We start from the raw sequence: 23,074 nt of genomic DNA on the forward strand, positions 1-23,074 counted from the left end.
TCACATGACCAACAGGTTATCAAGTTTCTTTAAGGATTTTGTTTTCTTTGTGTTGTCTTTAGACAGTTGGATTAACACGTAACAGGATTTTTAAAGTGCATAAAAATAATTGTAAAGGGAATTAAATTTTACAGACACAGAAAAAAACTACTTACATAGCACCACTATTGCAGGATAATTGTTAGTGCCCTCCGAATTTTGGAAATGTAAATGTATGTTCCATTGCTCTATACCATTGATGAAGATTCTAACATAGCGCTGTATGCACAAGGAATTAAAGAATGGTTGATATAAGTTTATTTCTTTTGCAATACAGTTTGAATAGATCACATGTTTTGCATCTAGCTTTCTTAACGTAAACACTGTGATAAGCCTCTCAAGGATTTGGAACAGTTATTCAAAATTCTAAACATCTGTGCAGAAAAAGTTGTTGAACAGGAAGAGTTTGTGGAGCCTATATTTGAAATTGTTAAATTATGTGGGTAAGTACATGTCTTTATTCTGTATAGTTTGTGTGGTTGTTCTTAGTAAGATACCAAAATGGCATGTATGACATAGCTGCAGACAAAGATTATTCTCCAGCGGGAATTTTTCTGGTTACATGCTTGTCTGTACGGTACAAAATGGGCTGATTTTATGCCAGTAATCTTGATCCAACCCAAAAGTGCAATCTTGCCCAAATAGCTGTGTTTTAGGCCCTCTGCAAAGAAACCTATTCATCCCAGATGTTTGTTTGCCTTCTAGATCCGTCTTCAGCTGTCAACACACTTGACATTTAGATACAATTAGAAATGTGGAATGTCGAGTGCCTTTGAATTCAATGGAATAACATAACATTGCCTATAAACATGAGGATAGGCCCACTGCAGTCACAATTCAAATGTTCTAATCCACACAATCTGGCACTCCTTTTCACCTTACCTCTCCAGGATATGTGGATTGTGAAGAAGGGTTAAGGATTGTGAAGAAGGGTTAAAGAGGGCGAGACAATGTAAGGGAAGAAACCAGCTAGCCATCTTCAATCCCTCCTGTTGTAGCTCACAGTGTCACTGGAGCCTCAAAAGAGGGATGGGGAATTCTCTTGAGCTCTGGCATCTCCCTCAGCTGTGCCATAGAAAAGCAGTTTGGCAGAGCCCAAAGAGAATCGGCTATCTAGTGCCCACTTTTGTAGCTCGCTCTACACATTTTTGAAATTCACAGCGGGTGGACAGTAAATGTTAAATACACGTTCACAGCGGAATATACCAGCATTAAAAACCTGCTGCAGTATTACAGTATTATAGGCCTGAGCTGAATGGCCGGTGTACCATAGCTTCCAAAGCAGATTATGAGGCTATATTATGCTATGCTCAGCACAGGCAGAAAGCGGGTTGAGAGATGACACCTCATTCTGTCTTATCTTCTTAAAATATCTTCTTAATCTGCTATCATGGCCAACAGATTTTTTTTTAAACTGCCCACTCCTGTGCCTATAAACCATTCCCTAAAGTTGTTCAATAGCCTAATTTCGTTTCGCCATCTGGCTGAGACCCTTTACTGGTTGACTGTGGAATTCAAACTCGAATAGAAATACTATCCAAAGTTAGCTCATTGAAAGTAAGACTCCTCATTACATATAGCCATAAAAAAAGTTTCTCTAGCAAATATGATTCTAATGATAAATGCATCACCTAATTTCTACAAGTCTAGGGAAAGGTTGGCAAAATAAGCCAGGCTGTATGGTATGAAGAAGTGACAATACCATCTAAACCCCAATTGATTCAACTCAACAAGATCCAGTGCATGCACTTTGCAAGAGGAAAAATGTGAAAGAATAAAAGCACCCACTTCCCAAATTGTTTGAGATGCCTCTCTGAGCCAGGGATTTTTTACCACTTTGTCTGAAGGTGCAAACAAATCTTGTGTTAATTCACAGGTAGACTAACGGGGTGCTATGCTGGCACTTGGAAATAGGATGAAATCTCTTTACTCTGGGACATGTAGAAGACCTAGGATTCTCTAAAGGCACTAGTATACAGCGAAACGTGAACCTGATCATGGCAAACCTTCCACTGCAAAGCAATAGAGAAGCGGTAACAAAGGAGGAGTGGCTTCATGACATTAATATGTGCATAGTGATGTGAAAACCAATCTCATCCAACAAGGGGCTGCATACAAACCCACCAGCTAAAATGGGAAGCATGGCGAGAATACTTGGACACTCCTTCAAAGAGCTGGAATGAGCGACTCGACTAAATATAGAGTACGCTTGGGATGTCCACTCTTTTCTTTCTTATTCTTCAGCTACAGGGAGTGCAGAATTATTAGGCAAGTTGTATTTTTGAGGATTAATTTTATTATTGAACTACAACCATGTTCTCAATGAACCCAAAAAACTCATTAATATCAAAGCTGAATATTTTTGGAAGTAGTTTTTAGTTTGTTTTTAGTTTTAGCTATGTTAGGGGGATATCTGTGTGTGCAGGTGACTATTACTGTGCATAATTATTAGGCAACTCAACAAAAAAAAATATATACCCATTTCAATTATTTATTATTACCAGTGAAACCAATATAACATCTCAACATTCACAAATATACATTTCTGACATTCAAAAACAAAACAAAAACAAATCAGTGACCAATATAGCCACATTTCTTTGCAAGGACACTCAAAAGCCTGCCATCCATGGATTCTGTCAGTGTTTTGATCTGTTCACCATCAACATTGCGTGCAGCAGCAACCACAGCCTCCCAGACACTGTTCAGAGAGGTGTACTGTTTTCCCTCCTTGTAAATCTCACATTTGATGATGGACCACAGGTTCTCAATGGGGTTCAGATCAGGTGAACAAGGAGGCCATGTCATTAGATTTCCTTCTTTTATACCCTTTCTTGCCAGCCACGCTGTGGAGTACTTGGACGCGTGTGATGGAGCATTGTCCTGCATGAAAATCATGTTTTTCTTGAAGGATGCAGACTTCTTCCTGTACCACTGCTTGAAGAAGGTGTCTTCCAGGAACTGGCAGTAGGACTGGGAGTTGAGCTTGACTCCATCCTCAACCCGAAAAGGCCCCACAAGCTCATCTTTGATGATACCAGCCCAAACCAGTACTCCACCTCCACCTTGCTGGCGTCTGAGTCGGACTGGAGCTCTCTGCCCTTTACCAATCCAGCCACGGGCCCATCCATCTGGCCCATCAAGACTCACTCTCATTTCATCAGTCCATAAAACCTTAGAAAAATCAGTCTTGAGATATTTCTTGGCCCAGTCTTGACGTTTCAGCTTGTGTGTCTTGTTCAGTGGTGGTCGTCTTTCAGCCTTTCTTACCTTGGCCATGTCTCTGAGTATTGCACACCTTGTGCTTTTGGGCACTCCAGTGATGTTGCAGCTCTGAAATATGGCCAAACTGGTGGCAAGTGGCATCGTGGCAGCTGCACGCTTGACTTTTCTCAGTTCATGGGCAGTTATTTTGCGCCTTGGTTTTTCCACACGCTTCTTGCGACCCTGTTGACTATTTTGAATGAAACGCTTGATTGTTCGATGATCACGCTTCAGAAGCTTTGCAATTTTAAGAGTGCTGCATCCCTCTGCAAGATATCTCACTATTTTTGACTTTTCTGAGCCTGTCAAGTCCTTCTTTTGACCCATTTTGCCAAAGGAAAGGAAGTTGCCTAATAATTATGCACACCTGATATAGGGTGTTGATGTCATTAGACCACACCCCTTCTCATTACAGAGATGCACATCACCTAATATGCTTAATTGGTAGTAGGCTTTCGAGCCTATACAGCTTGGAGTAAGACAACATGCATAAAGAGGATGATGTGGTCAAAATACTCATTTGCCTAATAATTCTGCACTCCCTGTATAGTCCAACCAGCCACTGTGGGATGATAAGTATTATAAGGAGCTGAGGGTAGATAGGTGTTCCTGGGCTTGTAGTGATGTAACAATGCTGTCAATATGCTCCTGCTTTCTGGTACACTAAGCCAGTCACAGATTCACCGAAACTTGTAGTAATTACAACTACCACCTCCACCCCGTCTTTGACTCCACCCAACAGCTTTTAATAATCCTCTTCAAGAGCAATTAGGTTCTGAGGCGAACCCATCTTCCCCTGAAGTTTCTGACACTATAAGTACGCCCTCAGATCACTATAATGATCTGTAAAATATTGTACCTATTAAAAACCTGATTAGAGTGATTTTCTTTAAGGGAGGCACACTGCCTTACTTGTTCTCCGCTCCTTATCTCATCCAGAGTTCTTTGGCTAGACTGAACACGCAAAGAAGCAACACTACACTCCTTAAACATCTGTAGCAGCTGCTTACAAAAAAGAGCAAGTTTCAAACTCATTGTTGTCTATAAAATTCATACACCCACCAGAAGAAAACGAGGCGCTGCAGTTCCCTCATACATTTCCCAGATTACATTTTCATCTCAAGGGCACGTGGATTCCACAATGCTAGAAGCATGCACTTCTTAGACTCAATCTAGATCACCCAAGCTTCTTGTAAACTAGCAGGAGCTGACTTTTTGTACTAACATATCACACTGGTAATTAAGCTTTCTGAATATGCCACCTAAAGACCCTTTCCTGGAAAGCATTCAGCAGCACATCTACAGCTGTTTCATATGCTGTACCTGATCTACTCGGATTCAAACGGAGACCCCAGTGAATATTTTCTATGACCGTTTTGACCGTACTTCAATTATATCAAGAAACACAATATCACTTATGCCTGTTTATCTTCGACAACTCAGCTGTCTATTTATTTATTTTTTAAATAAAGATTTCATGCCATTTATTATTTCATTGCTCTGTTTTGCATAACAGGAGAGGAGTTCAGCACCGTGAACGACAGTCTGAGACTTTTTTCATTGTCCCAGAATCTGCAGTGCAACATCTGAGAGTCTCGGATTTCTTGTAGTCTCCACTCGTATTTTTCACATGTAAAAACTATTGTTTAGCCTCTGATTGGGATTACGTTGTTTGATAAACTCTATTCCTATTCTATTGTTCCGTCGCTCTCTTCCTCGGACTATGTTCGGGATCGGGACCTCATTAAGATAAAAAAAAAAAGCGCTGCCCCATAGTTACATTCTAATGACTTCAAGTGGAGTGCACTGCAGTAGATGTGGCTGATTCTTACGCATCCAGTTCAACCCCCTATGGCTGGCTGGGATACTTCCTGTTATGGCCATGTCTAAGAAATAAAATCACGTTAACCTGAGATCACATGAAAGTCAGATCCATAAAGGTGTATTACTATTCTGTACTGCTTCATCTGTTTTAGTTACAACTCCCCATTTTTAATTCATACTGTTGATATGTTTACCAATGTGCTAGGAGGCCACATATTATCTGTGTGAATCAAGCTAAACCAAATGTGAATTTTTAACTCCTAATCAAATTTGCCCCAGTCATGCAGTCAACATTCACACAATTTTTCTAAACATTTAACTGCACCCCAACATTGGCACTACCATTTTCAAAAATAAAATCAAACCTACATTTAGCGTTATGTCACTTGTGTTCTGTAGCCCCAGCAGGTTCAGGGTTACAAATGCTCATAATTTCTCGTTTGATATTTTATATACAATTTTGCCCTGTTGGTTTTACACAATGAGCGTTTGTTAACTGTCCCACCACGTTGGCTAGTTATTACTTCTAATTATTATCTATTATACATTGTGCTATTGGTGTAATTGTTAATGATTTTTGAACTTCTCTTATTACTAGGCTGCCATTTTTAAAAGCAAAGTCCTCTGATGAAATAAAATATGCCCAAGTGGTCTCAGAATCAATTTCACAATTGGGTAAGACATGTTTTAATGTTTCTACTTCATGGCATGAGGTTTTAGTTTACATACAGTGTTGCTAAAAGTAATTAACTCTTTACATTGATGGTCATATAGAATTATGGATGGCTAATCGTGAATTGAATATTTTTCACAGAGGCATTTTGAGTAACATTAAATAGATAACCAGAGCGAAGCTCGAGTTGTCGATGTTGTCACTCAGAATCTCGAGACGAAAAGCATCCCCGTAATTCACTTTATACCCATCCATAATTACATGTTATGTGTAGCCCTCAGAATCATCTGCACCTGCTTTCAACAGCTACGCAGCGGCAGGTGAGTAATGGGGGAGCCATACATATCTTGGCATCTCCTCCCTGTCCCAAATTTTTAAAAAATACATGACTTCCTATAACCCACCCTCACCACTATGTCCCTTCCTTCCAGGAGCTGTGCTCCCTGCTTTCCAGTGTCACTCTGACAGACGCTCAGACCACCCTATCAGAGCAGCCTGGAATTCCTTTATGACTTAGCAACAGTGGTTAACAAGTTCTGTTACAAACTGTTGGCATGTCACAGTAGTGCATTACTGGTTTTAGAAGCCATGCTAATGGCCATATATAACAATACATGTAACTACAGTATCACTTTTTCAAGTGTGGACTAGGAGGAACTGGATTTAAAGACAAAGATGTTAGCGTTATACAACTCCAGCAACTCTTAAGGGCCATAGAGAACACCCCATAATGAGAGGCCTGCATGTTTTAAAAGTTGCAGCAGAAGTAAAAAGGTGATATCAAATCAAGACATCTTTCACTGATACATGTAATGTCTGATTGTATGCAGTGCTTGCCTAAGTATTAAGTTCCTTGCACTGACCTGGAGAGAAAGGAATAATATGTCAATATAAGATTCTCACCAGAGAGATGTATCGGTAGATTGTGCTAATAAAGATTTATTTCGCCACTATTGGGCCTAGGCTGAAAAATCTTTTGGTGGGGGCATAAATAGAAGACACTGAGGCTCTGGTGCAAATCTCAGGATTTTTAGATCAAGTTTTCCTTTGAAAAAAGAGAAAGATTAGAAATCGCTCTCAGGACATTGTAGGGAACCATGGTTGGTTATGAAATTATTTGGTGATCGTCTCTGAATCTAGAGAGAAGAAGATGCCTGCTTCAGTGTAGGAAAGAAGTATCAGGTGCTGTTCAAATCAGTTAACGGTGGGATTGTAGCTGTCCTGACCCACTTGCCACTAGAACAATTGTTTCTTCGTCCCACTTGGTGCTTGTTCCAGAGTGTGGAGCCAAAGTGGCCTCATTAAGAATGGCCGAAGGTTCAGCAGTAGGCTACAGGCTCATCACAGAGAATACTATGGAGACATTACAGAAAGATTTGTCTCAAGGGAAGGAGCAAGTGCTGGAACCATTCCCATGTGCCATGTCACAGAACTGACCTAGGATTACCTGTATGGCCTTAAAGGTTTCAAAGTCCAGCCTAATACCAGTAACCAAGGAACTGTCAGCAGAGTCCAGGCTGAAATCAGAGAAAGAAAAGGCAGTGCCTCCCCACAACCCATAAGCCCTATAGTTATTCTTATGCAGAACCCAGCAAGTGATTTATGAAACCATACAGTATTTGCAGGATGCAAGTAGTCTGAACACTTCACTTGGCATTCAGGTAAATTTGCTTGTGTCAACTAAGTCCTGAGATGGCTCTAACCCCTAAGTAGCATTTGTACATCAGACTTGACTGTCCAACTGTCTGCAAGATATATTGTTTCCAGTTCTATGAAACAAAGATAGAGTAGGCTATGGCTGTCACCCTCTCTTGTGTATTATTCCACCTTCCAGGAAGTCTTTTCATTAGAGTGTATGAGATATTATTTTACATCTGAAAAGTACACTCAATCATCACAGTTTTTGCCACATTTGATGAATTTATTAAAGTACTTTTTTCAAGCTGGACTTTTTGCTGTTGATTACATCAAATGTTTCATGGATTCCTCTAGAACCACGTGGTTTCACTCCTGAATTATGTTTTCTTCATTTTCTACAGATATTATTTTTCAAATTTTTGACATGCTGTGGGATAGAGCAAATTCTTTGGTGGTAAAGTTAATCATACAAAGATTTTACCCAGACTTTTACGCTTTTAGTCATTATTTGGCATTTTAATATTGTCGAGTACTGTAGGTGAATGTTCTATACACTGTGAAGTACATCTTTCACAAGGCCACCACAATAAAGAAACTGTTAAGGGGTAGAGGATAAACAAAGCAAAAAATGGCAGCTCAGGTTTTAGCTTCAATGGCCTTTGTAACCCAATGTAAACCATTGTTTAGACTCTGTTACAGCTTGTTACTCAGCTCAGTTGGGTGGGAAACCTGATTGCATGCTTGCAGGCCCCTCAGATTCTAAAAGGTGTTCAAGAGAATTCCTTCAGAGGTCCATCCATCAGAAAACACAAAGAGGTATAACTATCAGAGGAGGCTTCCCATCAAATGGAGATTTCCTGAAGATTATTTCTAATTCCAAATAGTGAACAAGAGGGATTACAGTCTCAAGGCTTTCATCAAGAATGTGAAAAAGAGAAATGCAGGATGGTATCATGGAAACTTAACAGTGCTATGAGGATACTTGAAAGCGAGCCACCCAAATTAGCGTTGAAGCTTAAGACAGTGGATCAACGTCCCATGTCTAGATGGCCTTTGTAACCCAAGGTAAGCCACTTTCTCGACTCTGTTACAGCTTGTTACTCAGCTGAGTTGAGTGGGGAACTTGATTGCACACTTGCGACCCCTTAGATTTTAAAAGGTGTCCAACTTAATTGCTTTAGAGGTCCATCCATCAGAAAACAACAAGATATAACCATCAGAGAAGCTTAAGACAGTGGATCAACATCCCATGTCTAGAAAATGCGTTAGTTGAATCTAAACCACCTCCCATTGTTCCTGTTCCAAGCTGTTCATGACCAAGGAAAGGAGTTCTCCACAGAAGATTTGATTGACTGATGCGGAACCAGGGCTGATCTCTGCCTGACAGACAGTTTCATGGGGGACAGGGAGCATCACTGGTCCCAGGAAATCTGCATTTCCTACTGAAGGAGGTGATGGCCTGAATAATGCAGAGAAACATGCCTGCCTACTTACTGAGAAAGAATAGGACTCCTGCAGGAGGAGAGGCTGTCCAGGAGGAGAAGCCCAATAAGTTCCTGAATAGAGCAACATCGAGAGAAAGTGGACTGTGTGAGAGCAAAGCCAGAATAAACCCATGCTACAGGTTGTCTAATGGGCTCCTGGCAGGGCACCGCAATAAGTCTAAGTGATGCCACACCTTAGTCTGGTTGGCACTTCGATTGCTTTGGGGATCACATCCGCTTAGCTGGGTTTGAAACTGCCTTGGTGATATAGCATTGGCCCAGTCATGGCCTGCTTAGGAGTCAATACTTCAGCCCCATTGGGGCTGCACCTATCTCACCAGCTGCACAGGACTGCAGCAACCAAGCCCCCACTTGTACATGGGCGAGAACAGTTGATACTGGGCAAATCCGGGAGGCCGCTTATAGAGATAGGGGCCATACCCTGCATCATCGGTGGCTTCCAAATGACTGCATCCACTCATTTCAGGCCTCCGCTCTAAGAGACTAAGGACCAGATGTGCGAAGCATTGTTGCATTCACAAATGGCCCGATTCACAGAAACGGGCCTTTTGCGACTGCAAAAAGCGTTTTATGAAGTACAAAGCCCAAATTTTGATTCAATAACTTGTTACAGCATAGCAATTTGGGTTTTGCAATTCAGTATTTGGAAGGGTTGTGCTGAGGGCACCCCTTCATAATAGTGAATTGCAGTGTTATGTAGGAATGTTTTGCAACCAAAATGCGATTACAAAACATTCGCAATTTACCAACAACTCAAAGTTGGTGGGAACCCATTCGCAAATAGGAACAGGCAGTGGTCCAAAGAACCATTGCCTACGCTTAAAAAATGAAACTTCAAAGTTACATTTTTTGCTTTTTAAGCACATCAAATTTACCTGTCAGGAAAATGGGCTGCGCTTAAAAAAACAAAAAAAACTCCAAAAAAACTATCGCTTTATTTAAAAGCAGTCACAGACATGGTGGTCTGCCGAACCCAGCATGCCACCATCCCTGTGGTGGCAGTGAATCTCAGTAAGACAGAAATTGCCATCTACCTCATTAATATTCATGTGGTAGGTCTATTTACAACCCACTATGAAGAACTAATGAAGCTCGAAAGAGTTTCATACATTAAGAATAGTGATCTGTTAATTGTGATTCACTAAAAAACACAATTAGGTAATAACTATTCCCATTTTTGTATATCTGCCCTGAAATATCTAACCACTACACTACTGTGAGTAAGAACTCGAATAAATATGTGAACTGATTGCACATTTGAGTTATGGGGCACCAACATCTGCACCTTTGCCTTATTCATGCTTCTACCTTAATTATTTGTGACAAACTCATCAAGGATCACTTGGGTTGTCACTTGGAGAGTGTGAGTGTTGTCCCTGACCAGCCACACCAGGAGCCATCCCACCCTGTCACCCTCAACATATAACCAAGCTAGATAAAGTTTATAATTTAATTTCCGAAGCCTAATCTCGGTGTACCTATGCTCCTCCCTCAGCTGGCGAAGTCGATCAGCCGCCGGAGCACACCAGTGTCACACCTCCAGCTGTTGTAGTTCCTCTTCCCTCGCCTGAAGCTCTCTATGTGATGTCTGCCCACTCTCCCATGTCTTGGAGATGCAATAACCAGGGACAGGTACCTTATGAGCGTCCCACTCTGCCGCCTAGTGTAAAGCAGACCACACATCTAACGTGAAGTACTGCTTGACTTGCGTCACCAGCGCATCACAGAAAGGGACATATCAAAGTGCCTCCAGTTGTAGCCGTCTCATGGGGATACAAGGACTAGCCCTCACTCATCGCAGTGTTAATAAAAGCGGGCAGATGTCAGACAACGTTTGCACCAAATATTCAGAGCAGACAGCCAGAGGACAATCATAGAACAGAGCTCAGCAGTACAAAAGAATAGATCAATCTGTGTGTATAGGTTATGCACTGGGTAGTAAAAAGAATACTTATCGTCATCCAGGTGGTGTAGGCACCAAATGTCATGCAGTCTACCATTAGATAGATAGCAAATCCTTGAAGCAGAGTTTCACTGTGTGGCAGCTCTCCACCACCAATGGTGGGGTGGAGCGATCCCAGGTGATAGCCGAAACACAATTAAAGCACCTCCCAAACAGCAGGGATTCGGGGGTCCTGAAGAAGAGCCTGGGAAAGACCATCTAGTAACGCTGATTGTCCAGCATTCATGGCATAAATAGCCAGCAGTGCAAGGGATGCACCTTCTAGGTAATGTCCCTCTGGGTCCTCCCTGTGCATGACCTGCTCGAACTGAACCCCCTGCACTATCCAGATCAAAACCCTCCACACGCCCTGTACACCTGACCTCTCCACTAGGCACGGCGTTTATGCAGTTCTGTTGCCATCATGTGGGTTTCCAGTAAGTACACTATTTGTATGTGGTTACTTTAAGATAGGAATGGATTCTTTGCCTCTTTGTAGGAGTAGCGAGACCCCACCACATTCCATGTTATCAGATTTTATTGCTGTGTTAACCTACGTGGGGGTGCAGACATGTCAGACGTTATTATTGGGGAGACCCCAGCCCATCATGCCGGGTGGGGTAAGCATGCCGAAGTGTAAAAAAAAGAAACAGAATGGTGTATGTTTGTAGCATCTTCCTCTATGAAACCTTAGCCATTCTTCTGTTGGTGGGGACTCCAATGGCAGTGTCACCATCCCCTTGGAAAGCAACTATGTCCAGCCATCTTCAGGAGGCAAGAAAAAGCAGATGTCCTCTCCCTCAATGACCTTCAGATTTATCAGGAAAAGAAGAGCGTATTGCAGTCCAAGGTTTCGGAGGTGACACTTCACCACACAATATATGTTATGATGTCTCTGCACCTCTGTAGTGTAATCTGGGTATGCCATGATGGTAGAGCCCTCGAATTGCGAGGGGTCCTTGGAGTGTAAAGGTTGAAGGATCAGATCCTGGTCCCTAAAGTAAAAAATGCGTGCTATTACAAGATACGACGGGGCCCCCACTGGTGGGGGCAGCCCAGTATGCAGTGTGCCTGCTTGATGGAAAAAACTAGGGCCCTCCATGCGCTCTGGGGAGCCTGTGTATCTTGTTCCATCTGGATCGGCCCTCAGCTATCTCCATCTCCATCTCCATCCTTTGCTGTTAGAGCAGTGATGTCCACATGCATGACCCATAGGTGAGACTGTAGTTCTTGTACTGTGGTGCACATTGCAGTCAAAATGGATTCTGCATCATCTACCCTTTCCACCAGCCCACGTCTATACATTGCATCTATCTTCAGCTCCAGGATGCCTGTTGGTATCCAAAATAGCTTACACTATCCTTTCGAATTGCCCTGAATGTGTATCCAGCATGGCTTTAATTTGGTGTAGGACATTAGTTCCTGGTGACAGGCCCACGTTCATACTGGCGGAGTCCGGCATGGCCTGAGTAGGGGGCATCCTAGGAGGTTTAGGTTTCCCCATTATCACTCATGGAGAGGTCAGGAGGTATCTACTGAACGTCCGTGTATTTCAGCGGTATGAGCCAGACAGGCCCAGTAGGGCACTGAGCTCTCCCACAGCTGACAGCTGCGCCTTGTTCAGAGTGTCCGAGCATCGCCAAACAATAAAGGGTGTGTCGCACCTCATTCCCTACACAAGTAGGTGCACCAAGGAATTTCCTCCTGCAGCCCCTCAATTCCCAGTAAGAGTGCTGACGTAGCAGGGCACACTACCCGTAATAATCCCCAGTACAATGTCTAGTTGCCAGAGGTCAGCACACCAGCTCCGTAGCGGCCCCTACCTGCAAATCTCACAAAGCTGAGGATGAATATATGTAGAAGGGCACCAAGCCCTGATCCATCACATGGTAGCTCAAAGGTCCGGATATATGGTCTCAGGTCCAGACCACAGTCAAGTCAGAGGGCCACGGACGCAAGCGATCCCTGCTGTGATCCCCACAAGCCCAGCACCCAGCCAGAAGATCCTCACTAGGTTAGGGCCACCAGACGGTCACACTGCCCGCCCGGGGCAAGAGCAGGCCACTCTTCAATGGTCACCTGTCAAAAATCACTGGTGCCAATCAGGGAAACATTAGTAATCCGGTAGAGTCCCAAAGCTCTTCCGCAGGAGGCCTCATGACGATGCAGTCTCCTGGGCTCCGGCGAGAGCTGGGGGGAGCTATGGTAGCAAGAAGTCTGCATCACCTCAGAGAGGGCTCAAGCTCCTCAGTGCACCCCTACTCATTGCAAGGGGCATGCCATGCAGGTACACCCAGCCACAGGCGCTGTGGCCCCACTGGTCGCCCACAACATCTCATGCCGCCAGTCACATCAAGCACTCCACGTCATCTGGGCATCACCGGGAGGAGGGGGTGATAGCACATCCTCCCGCCTTTATTAGCCGCCAGGCTGGGAGCCCTCCACACAGCACCGCCGGGCTGCCAGGAACCATCTGGCGTCCGATGGCGTGACCATGTTGAGTAGGGGGAGCGAAGGTGCCAGCTCCAGACGCACTCCGCTTAGGTGGAGGAAGAATCACCCAATGCTCTAAATCTGCTGGGGTAAGCATCATTGTCCGGGAAGGGGCCTCCGTGGGCCCTCCTTGGCAGGATGCTGGAGGGTATTCAGCGGGTCCAGCCAGAGCACTTGTTTGGATGACTGTCCCGATCGCCATCTTGGCCACGTCCCCAGAGAGTGTAGCACTTAAGGTCTCATGTGAAGCATTATATTTTCTCCTCTCAGCAGAACACCTTCATTCACTCTCCTCCATCATCCATGTTTACTTCTGATTATGCAAGGAGAGAGAGTAAGCCTGGGTAGAAGAGTTGAGTTAGGGACATGAGGAGAAAAAAGATAGAGAGGAGGCGGGGAGTGATAAGGTTGAAAAAAATGATGAAATGATGTGAAAGGTAAAGTAGTTGAGACAGAGAGAGAGAGATGAGAGGTAAAGAAAGAAATAAGGTTGTGTGAGAAATGAAGTAGGTAGAGGGAAGACACTAGCGATCAGATGGAAAAAGAGCAGTGAGGTACAGAGAGAGGAATGAGGTCGAGAGAAGGGATCAAAAGCAATATATATATATATATATATATATAGATGTAGGTACATAGAGTGATAAAGAGAGGGGCAAGGTCATGAGAAAGAGGAGGAGGGCAATGAATTTCAGTGAGGCATATCAGGTTAGGTAGAGAGAGATGATGAAGGTACATAGAGAAGGAGAGATAGGGAGATGAAGATGAAGAGAGAAGGTTAACGTAATGAAGTTGATGATGAAGTAAGCTAAACAAATTACAGATAAATAATATGTTTTAATTTAATTACCAATAACTGACGGAGAATGTGGGGGTTACGACATGGGCAGCCAAAGTCTTTTTTGCTGAATTGAGTGAGGAGTAGAAAGCATCATACAGCTTTATTTACTAAAAATGCCCTACTACTACTCGCTCTCCCTGCACTGGCACACAAACAGGCTACCTACTGCAATGCACATTTGCACCATGGTGCAGAGGTTTGTGTGTGCTGTCTAGTATAGGATTTGTACTGAAAGTATAGCCTTCCAGGGAAACATCCTGTGCCTCGACAATTCTTAAACATTCTACTCATTATATGAGTGCTGTGCAGTGTAGCACAAATGCAATATGTGGAATGTTTTGGAAAAATTAAAACATTTCTTCATGCTAGCACCTATTTGCAGGAGGTGTTATTTTGTATGCTAAGCTCAGTCTGGCTAACGTCAATTGGGCTGTGAATCAAAAACTATGGATACTTGCCCTAATTAACCAAAGTTACTCCAAAGTAACACTCCCATGACTCAAGGTGGTGCTACGCTGGGAAAGGGACCCCTTTCTAGCAAACAGTACTTTTTGCCCATGTCAATATCTCTTGCAAAGATGAGACATATGGGCTTCGTCACTGCTTGCTGTATGTGCTGCATGTGCCATGAGCTTTCAATACTGCAGTTCTATTCAGGTAAGAACCTCTCTACCAATATGCAATATTTGAAATACGTAGTCCCACATCAAGCAGCCTGTTTCATTTCAAATGGGGCTACTGCTGCACTAGTTGCTGCCTCCCGGACCTGCCCAAAAACTCACACAATCGTCATCAATTGGTGGGAAATATTTCTGCTGCATGCAAATTCCTTCTGATCCTAGTGGACATGATGAAGTAAAACCTTTGCTAATCTCATGCCTCGGAGTTTGCCCAAAGCTTTTGCTGTCTAATTCTTACATTGATGAATAATTATATGATTTCACATCCAGTTGGTCACATCAGACCTTAGTTAGTACTATAATAGCTTCCCTTGTCGTTTCAGACAGGGTTACTTTCCCCTTTGCTGACGTGCATGTCAAGTAATCTTGAAGCTAGTATGACTTTGTGTCATGATATTCCATTGGAAGACTGCAGCTCTCCAGCACTTGCCATGGGCCAGCTTTTTTATAGCTTCACAAACTCCCTCGAAAGTGAGCAGGGCATCTAGCATATCATGTCGGGAGTCAGTGTCTGTAGTGGGACTTTATTATCATAGTTGTGCAACAATGTCTGACTGATGATGTATAATCGGAAATACAGAAGGACATGATAGTCATTAAGGCATTGTGTATATCGACTGGGGTATGGCCGACGTTAGTTCGGGCTAATCTAGCCAGGTGAACGACCATTTGATTATTTGTTTAATCTGATTTCTCTATACCAATAATAATTTTGCAGTAGGTAATACAAGACAATGCTAATTAACTTTGCCCTTGCATCCTCAAAATTTCAGCAGCTTCTGTAAGATCATGGTTATCAATGGGTATATTGTCTTCTAAGAGTATGTGCATATCTGGTCAAATCATGTTAGAACAAGGTACTCCTTTCTCCCAACACTATTGTAGTAGAACATGGTTGGGCTGTGCTAATGAGTTTGGACACCCTTCCTCCCTCAACAAAGCTGCACTTTTTCTCAGGTCCATCCTTTTTTTCAAAGGATTTCACTATGGGGTCCGGAACTCTGTTATGAAGAATTGTTCTAAATGTTTCTATTGAGGTATATTAATTCTCAAATGTATATTTTGCATGTCTTTGAAGGCTATCTGATGAGAGTGCCAAGTTCTCAGGTGAGAATGCAGATCTGTGCCACTATTATTCGATTTTACAGTCCAGATACGGCAACACAACCTATTGAAGGTAGGACTCACTTATCTAATTGATGTTTCTGCCAAACAGTAATTGAGTTGTTTTTGATTGTGTAAAAAGTTCTGTTTAATTACAAACAAACCATGTCTTTGCACGAATGGGCACTAAACACCCCCTACTATTGTTTGCTGCAACTCTGCATCATTCTATTAATGTCCTGTCAATTTAGAACTTTTCTGATCACTTTTGATTAGGATGCCCTTCACGTTATATTAGATGTGTACTAAGGATATGCTGATCAAAACTTAGTTGAGTATCTTTTCTATGTTTCTGTTTACAAGGTACGCAGTCAGAGATAGCAGGACAGTTTAAAAAAATGAAAAAATGTAGGCTAGATACTGTGGATCACTTCAGAGGCCTTGATAGGAGAGGAGCCCCTTAGAACCATTTCAGGTCTTAACTGCTTTGATAGACTAGTTGCCTTGTAGTGGGCTTTAGATCGGCCCCTGGTCATGATCAGATTAATCTTTTTGTCTATCAAAGGTCTCTACACTTGATTCAATGATTTTTCTCCCTAATCTTTTGTTTATCCCACAATGGAGCATTTGAACCTCACAGTGTTCTGATTGGATGAGTTGTATCCTTCCACTGGTAACTTAAGGAGACTCTTACTTCCTTTCCCTTTCAGCATGTCTCTCTTTGTTCTCTGTTCCGCCTGCTTGTTCCCCTATCATCCCTGCACAACATCACGTAACCTTACACTTTCTATCGACCAGTTCAGATATATTTGGCCATATATTATCAGCAATTTAAGTAGCTATTGTTTTAAAACAAATTTAAAAAATAGTCGACTATATATGTCTGAGTCTGCGCTCAGGTTAGGGCTGAAGCTTCTGTCGCAGAGAAGGTTGATTGTGAGCATCAGGAATTGCAGTTAAGGTCATTGTGAGTAAAGCACCCTTTCTCTTAATATAACATTTCAAGAAACCATGAGAGAAGTATTGTTGCAAAATTGATTAGCGCTCTGTTAATGCTTATATCGTAATTTAGAGATTGATTTCTCTTCTTCAGAGATAGCAAGTATCCATGTGAAAACGTTGCTAGTTATATTCTTTATTTTTATTAAGAGCTGTATCCCACCCAGGAGAGAAGATTGAATAGTTTGTGGGTATCCAGAAGGACCACTTTTTATTCGTGGGACACAACCATCTGAGTCTGAAAAGGAAATTCCTGGTGGTGATTGCCTCAGCCAGAAGGGTGAACCAGGTGCATTTCTTGCTACCAGATGTACACAGTTGAGTCTAGGGAAAATCAGACTTCGAGAGAAAAGACCTATTTTCTTCCTAAGGAATTTTATTTTTACTTATATATACACTTGCCAATTTTTCCAGCCTCCCCACCCATCCATAACAGAACAGAGCCTGCTTACATTGCACCTAAAAAGGCTTTTAATTGCTGCATTACTAGTTCTGAAAAATATAGAGTGGACAGGTAGCTTTTTGTAACCATTGGAAATGCTTCCAAATGATTGGTTGTTGAGATATAGATTGTGGGCCTTATTCATAGGGTACATTTACACTTTTGGTGTAAGGTTACTACATTTTTGCTATTTACAAACTACAATTGTAGTTTTACTTGTAGTATTTTTCTGACTGCAGATAATGTCCTATCTTTTAATGTGTGGAGTTCTCCACAGTTGTAAAGATACTACACGTAAAACTACACATGTAGTTTGTGAATAGCAAAACAATAGTAAACTTACACTAAAAGTGTACGTTTACCATTGTGAATGAGGCCCTAGGTCACAAATAAGAGTGTAATGCACTATGAGGTACTTTTTTCATCAGATTACCTGCCAGAATTCTAGTTGTGTCTTACAGTGCTAAGTAATTCTTCTGGAATCAGAATGAGTCATTACAGACTACTTCAGCAATTCTTCTTATCCTGCACCTGCTTGGCTGTGATGCTTTAGGGACTGAAGACCTTGTCTCACAACCAAACCTCTACAGTTCTCAACATATGGTCCTAGAAGACTTTAATCACTTGATGAAATATCTCACATCTTCAACCTCTTTAGCAGCTTTAATGATTGTCAGTCTGGCAGTTCTGGGCTTAAAGTAACTAATGGCTCGTTGTGTGCACATTGGCAGACACATTGTTTGAATAAAACATGTTTATTGACTTTTAATGTAAATAAGATACCTGACATTTCATCATTTCACATCATAAGAGCTCATTCTTTTCCCCTTTGTTTAACCTTATTCAATCAATCAGGAATTTGTAAAGCGCACTTCTCACCCGTGAGGGTCTCAAGGCGCTGAGGAGGGGGGGAGGGGGAGCAAAGGGGGGGGGGGTGAGGTGCTGCTACTGCTCGAACGTCTAGGTCTTGAGAAGTTTCCTGAAGGTAAGGAGGTCTTTGGTCTGGCGCAGGTGGGTGGGAAGATTTTCCATATTTTGGCGGCCAGGTGCAGAATGATCTACTGCCAGTTGTAGTTCTGTGGACCCGTGGGACGGTTGCGAGGACAAGGTCGGCAGAGCGGAGATGCCAGGCTGGGGTGTAGAAGGAGAGCCGTCTGTTGAGGTATTCTGGTCCGGTGTTGTGCAGTGCTTTGTGAGTATGGGTGAGGAGTTTGATGGTGATTCTCTTGTTGACTGGGAGCGGGTGCAGGTTTCTCAGGTGGTCTGTGATGTGGCAGTGGCTGGGGATGTACAGTATGAGGCGTGCAGAGGCGTTCTGGATGCGTTTCAGCCTCTTATGGAGTTTGGCCGTGGTTCCTGCATAGAGTGCATTGCTGTAGTCCAGTTTGCTGCTTACGAGGGCTTGGGTGACTGTTCTTCTGGTTTCGGTGGGTATCCATTTGTAGATCTTTCGGAGCATGCAGAGGGTGGTAAAGCAGGAGGAGATGGCGTTGACTTGCTGGGTCATGGATAATGAGGAGTCCAAGATGAATCCTAGGTTGCGTGGTCGGAGGGAGTCGGAGTGGCTCCGAGAGTGGCAGGGCACCAGGAGTCATCCCATGCAGAGGGGGTGGAGCCAAAGATGAGGACTTCCATCTTGTCGGAATTGAGTTTGAGGCTGCTGCTCTTCATCCATTCAGCGATGGCCTTCATTTCTTCGCGGAGGTAGGTCTTAGCGGAGTCCTTGGTGAGGGAGAGCATCAGCTGGGTGTCGTCGGCGTATGAGATGATGTTGAGGTTGTGGGATCGGGCGATGTTAGCAAGTGTGTAGAGGTTGAAGAGGGTCGGGCTGAGGGACGAACCCTAGGATTTCGGTGGCCTCCGAGCAGAATGGGGGGTGGCGGACTCTCTGGGTTCTGCCGGAGAGATAGGAGGTTACCCAGTCCAGGGCTCTGTCGCGGATTCCTGCATTGCTGAGGTGTAAGTGTAGGGTGTGGTGGCAGACGGTGTCGAACGCTGCCGAGAGGTCCAGGAGGATGAGGGCCGTGGTTTTGCCGTTGTCCAGTATAGTTCTGATGTCGTCGGTGGCGGCGATGAGGATTTTCTCATCAAGGGTTTCCCTGGTTGTAATATACCATCCCTTTGGATCCCTCCATGTGTGTATAGGTGTGCAGCACAGCTGGATTCTCAATATCACTACACCCTGTGATCCCTTCGTGAACTACAATGTAAAGCCCTTGTCATGCAGTCCTCTGTCTTGCTAGCCATGTTCAACCAACAGGTGATGTGTTCTATGAGCACACTAACTAGGACACTCTTAACAGTTTTTGCAATGCCATATTGAAAAACACTGTACATCTAACTTAGTGCCTGTTTTAGAGTTTGGCGGAGGTTGTTACTCTGTCATAAACGTGACCGATATCCCGTCCACCATAATAGAATCACATTACAGCCTGAGGAGATCGTAATACGGCCTGACAGGATATCCATTCGCTAAACTCTAAATCAGACCCTTAATCTCCTCTCCACCCTACACTTCTAACACATGAAGAATCTATCAAATGATGGATGAAGTGCCTCTGACAATGTGGCAGGGCCTCCCAAAGAATCCAGGCAGCATTATACCTGTTCCTAAACGCATAAAAAACAATATTGCTTTGACTGTTGGATGGGTATGAGTACTTAGGACATGGATTCTTCATCTTTCCCTGCACACGTCTTCTGAGCCTTGATACTATGACTCTTGATCTATACTTACTGCCACATTAAATACCTTTACTACCCCATTGGCCTTTGTACCTGGCCTGTTGGCTGTGGAAGGGTTCTCTTTGATTAGCTTGACGCCTCCTGCTCCACAGTGCTCAGCGCTCTGCTCACTACTTGTTCACTGTGTATACACGTAAGCCAGCAAAATATGCTCATAAGGGACAATTTATTTTCTTTTGGATAGGCTGTTGTCCTCCAAGCTGGCATTAATTTATAATTTATAAAGCACTGGCAGGAACCACCATCACGGTGGTTCCTGTCACTGCATTTTGCTGTTTGGTGCAGGGCTCTGCCAACATGACGGAGCCCTGCACCAAAATGTTTTCTTCTTTTACTTTCAAAAAGAAAATACTAAAACGGAATTACAGATTTTTTCCCTTCATCCAGGATCCTATTAAATCTATGAAAAAAATATACTTACCTGTATCCTCTGAGTCATGATGGGACACTGGAGGAAGTGTGATGCCATCAAAGTCACAGTGCGGCCTATCTGCTAACAATGTCTTTCATTCACTATTAAAAAAGGTTTGTGAAATATGTTTTCTGGTCACTTTTCTTAATCTAGTAACTATTTATTTTAAGTGGAAACCTTTTTTAAATTTAAAAAAAAAAAAAAAATTGCCTTTTTTTAATCTTTATTAGGCAGCAAAAAACAATTGTTTTTTTTCTACCTAAGCACACTTTTCTACTGAAAAGATTTTCGTAGATGTACATATATACATGTTTTTTTATATATTTGACAAAGTTCTCTGGGATCCTGTGCATGCACAAACCATTCATTGCTTATGACTTTGATGTGGATTCCCCGGGAAGAGAACTAGGATTACAGGAAAGTAACTTTTTCAAATATGTAATAAAGAGAGTTGTAGCTGTTTACTTAATTTATTTGTATTTCTCTATACATCAGTCACTCTACAACAGTCGTGACCTACTCTACTCAGATCAACAGACTAAGAACTAGAGATAACGTTCATCACTATTTTAAGTAATTACTTGCACCTTGCTGTCTTGCAGTTCACAAAGGGCACTGTTTCAATATATTGTATAAGGGGATAAATTCATTATAATATTGTACTGTTTTCTCATATAACTTAACAGGCTTACGTCCAACCAGTAACTGGTATAAGATAGAGATGGCAGAGCGTGGAGGATTGGCAGAAAGTCTAGTTTTGTCGCTGTCTTTATTTGAAAATGACCTTGACATGAAGATCTGGGTACTTAAAGCTCTCCAGCTGCTCTCCAGCTCCTCTGGTAAGTAGAAGCTGTAATGTCAACATGATACTAATGTAGAGTCATGTCTGCAATTGACTTGTTTTATTACTCTGTACCCAAAATAATGATGCCAGATTTCTATTTTCAACTGTCTTGCCAGCCAACTGTTTCAGGCTAACCTCTGATTTACTAAGATTTAAAGACCAGGGCTCGTATCATGATCCTGTTTTCTGTGCTGTGCTGGTGCAACCGGGATCTGTGCTTTGCTTTTTGGCATCTTCAGTGCATGCATTAACTCGAAATATCTCTGAGCTTGTGTATGTTTTATTGATAGTAGAGCTCAAAAACATAAACTGCCTCACAATTCATGACTTATGCCATCTGCATTTCATGCATTAATTCTGATAAATTGCAAGTTAATATGCACTAACTGAAATGCCTCAGACAAAAAAGTGGTGGTCCGCTTTGCGCTAGGCCAGCACAACTCTAGGTGATAGGACACCATGTGAGTCACTCACAGCTAATTACAGTTGTGCTATCTCTAGAGTTTTTGCAGCCTTTTGCAATATTCAGTGGTGCACTTCTGTTGCCTCTAGACAACAAATTCACATAAAGCTTGTTGTGTACCTGATCGCCTCACAATCACATTTTCAATATACATGCCATTTGGACAATAATGTATTTTTTTCATGGGAGGATAGACAATTGCATTGTGGAGGGGTCGAGGTAAGAATTTGCCTCATGTCCCCAGATGTAGGGGAACTGTTTCCCCTGTTTTCCAGTAATTGTAGAAGTGATACTGGAAGAGAGTTTGGTTCGCAATCTTACTGCAACTTTCAGGGGGCACAACTCTATTGCTTCCCCAAGAAAAACTACATTTTCAGTATTGGGAGAGGTACTGATATATACCCTTCCTCTCAGTTGCTGAGCTAGAATGCCTGTTTCTTGACTTCCTGACATGTGTTCAACAGAATCTGTCTCCTGTTGGCCTTGACATTACAGTGAAGTCATAAAACAATCTACATACATCAGAGTAGAAGGAAATGTCTCTTGTTCCACCATCAGACCTAAAGGTATGAAATGAGCCTAGTTCCCCTGCAACGCCAGACCACGTGTGTCATTTGGTTTCTATTCACCAAGCCTGACATCTAGATGGACTCTACTCACTAGTTCACTGGACTCACGAATTTAGAGTTCAAGAGAAGGTCTGCAAAATATGCATTTTTCAGAACGTGGAACAAACTGGATTTGACCAGGCACGCATTACTCAAAGGATAATTGCCTTTGATTTTCCAATAATTGGCAAATAGGAGAAGTGGGGAGATACATTCAGTTAACCACATACGAATATGAACATTTTTAATGTCAGGGTAATACCAACATGATGAGGTACAACCATGAGAAAACATGCACACTAGTTTTAATTATTCAGAAAAATGAAGTGAACTATTTGTTGCATTATCTGCTTCAATCCCCAACAGGAACACATCTATCATGGAGGCATGAGGGAATGATAGCCCTTCACCAAATGCACTAGATATAAACCCAACTACATTTTCACCCTTGTATTTGTAAAAAAACATAAGCATGAGTCTATATTATTACACTGGTTATCACACTCGCAGAAGAGTAAATTGATGCCTTGAACATATCAATATGCATTAAGGGGGTCATTC

The 23,074-nt window shown here is 42.6% G+C and overlaps 1 protein-coding gene across 2 annotated transcripts in view; it reads left to right on the top strand.

Annotated features, from left to right (window-relative positions):
* The window catches only part of CFAP69 (cilia and flagella associated protein 69), a 340,683-nt gene that overhangs the window by 71,747 nt on the left and 245,862 nt on the right, over positions 1–23,074 (top strand). For both annotated transcript variants that reach the window (XM_069211560.1, XM_069211561.1), the window contains 4 exons: positions 373–482; positions 5,726–5,802; positions 15,975–16,073; positions 21,285–21,437. In XM_069211560.1, the coding sequence (XP_069067661.1) occupies positions 373–482; positions 5,726–5,802; positions 15,975–16,073; positions 21,285–21,437 (439 nt within the window). The remainder of the gene's footprint in view (positions 1–372; positions 483–5,725; positions 5,803–15,974; positions 16,074–21,284; positions 21,438–23,074) is intronic.

Source organism: Pleurodeles waltl, chromosome 10 (assembly GCF_031143425.1).
Source record: "Pleurodeles waltl isolate 20211129_DDA chromosome 10, aPleWal1.hap1.20221129, whole genome shotgun sequence".
Classification (NCBI taxonomy): domain Eukaryota; kingdom Metazoa; phylum Chordata; class Amphibia; order Caudata; family Salamandridae; genus Pleurodeles; species Pleurodeles waltl.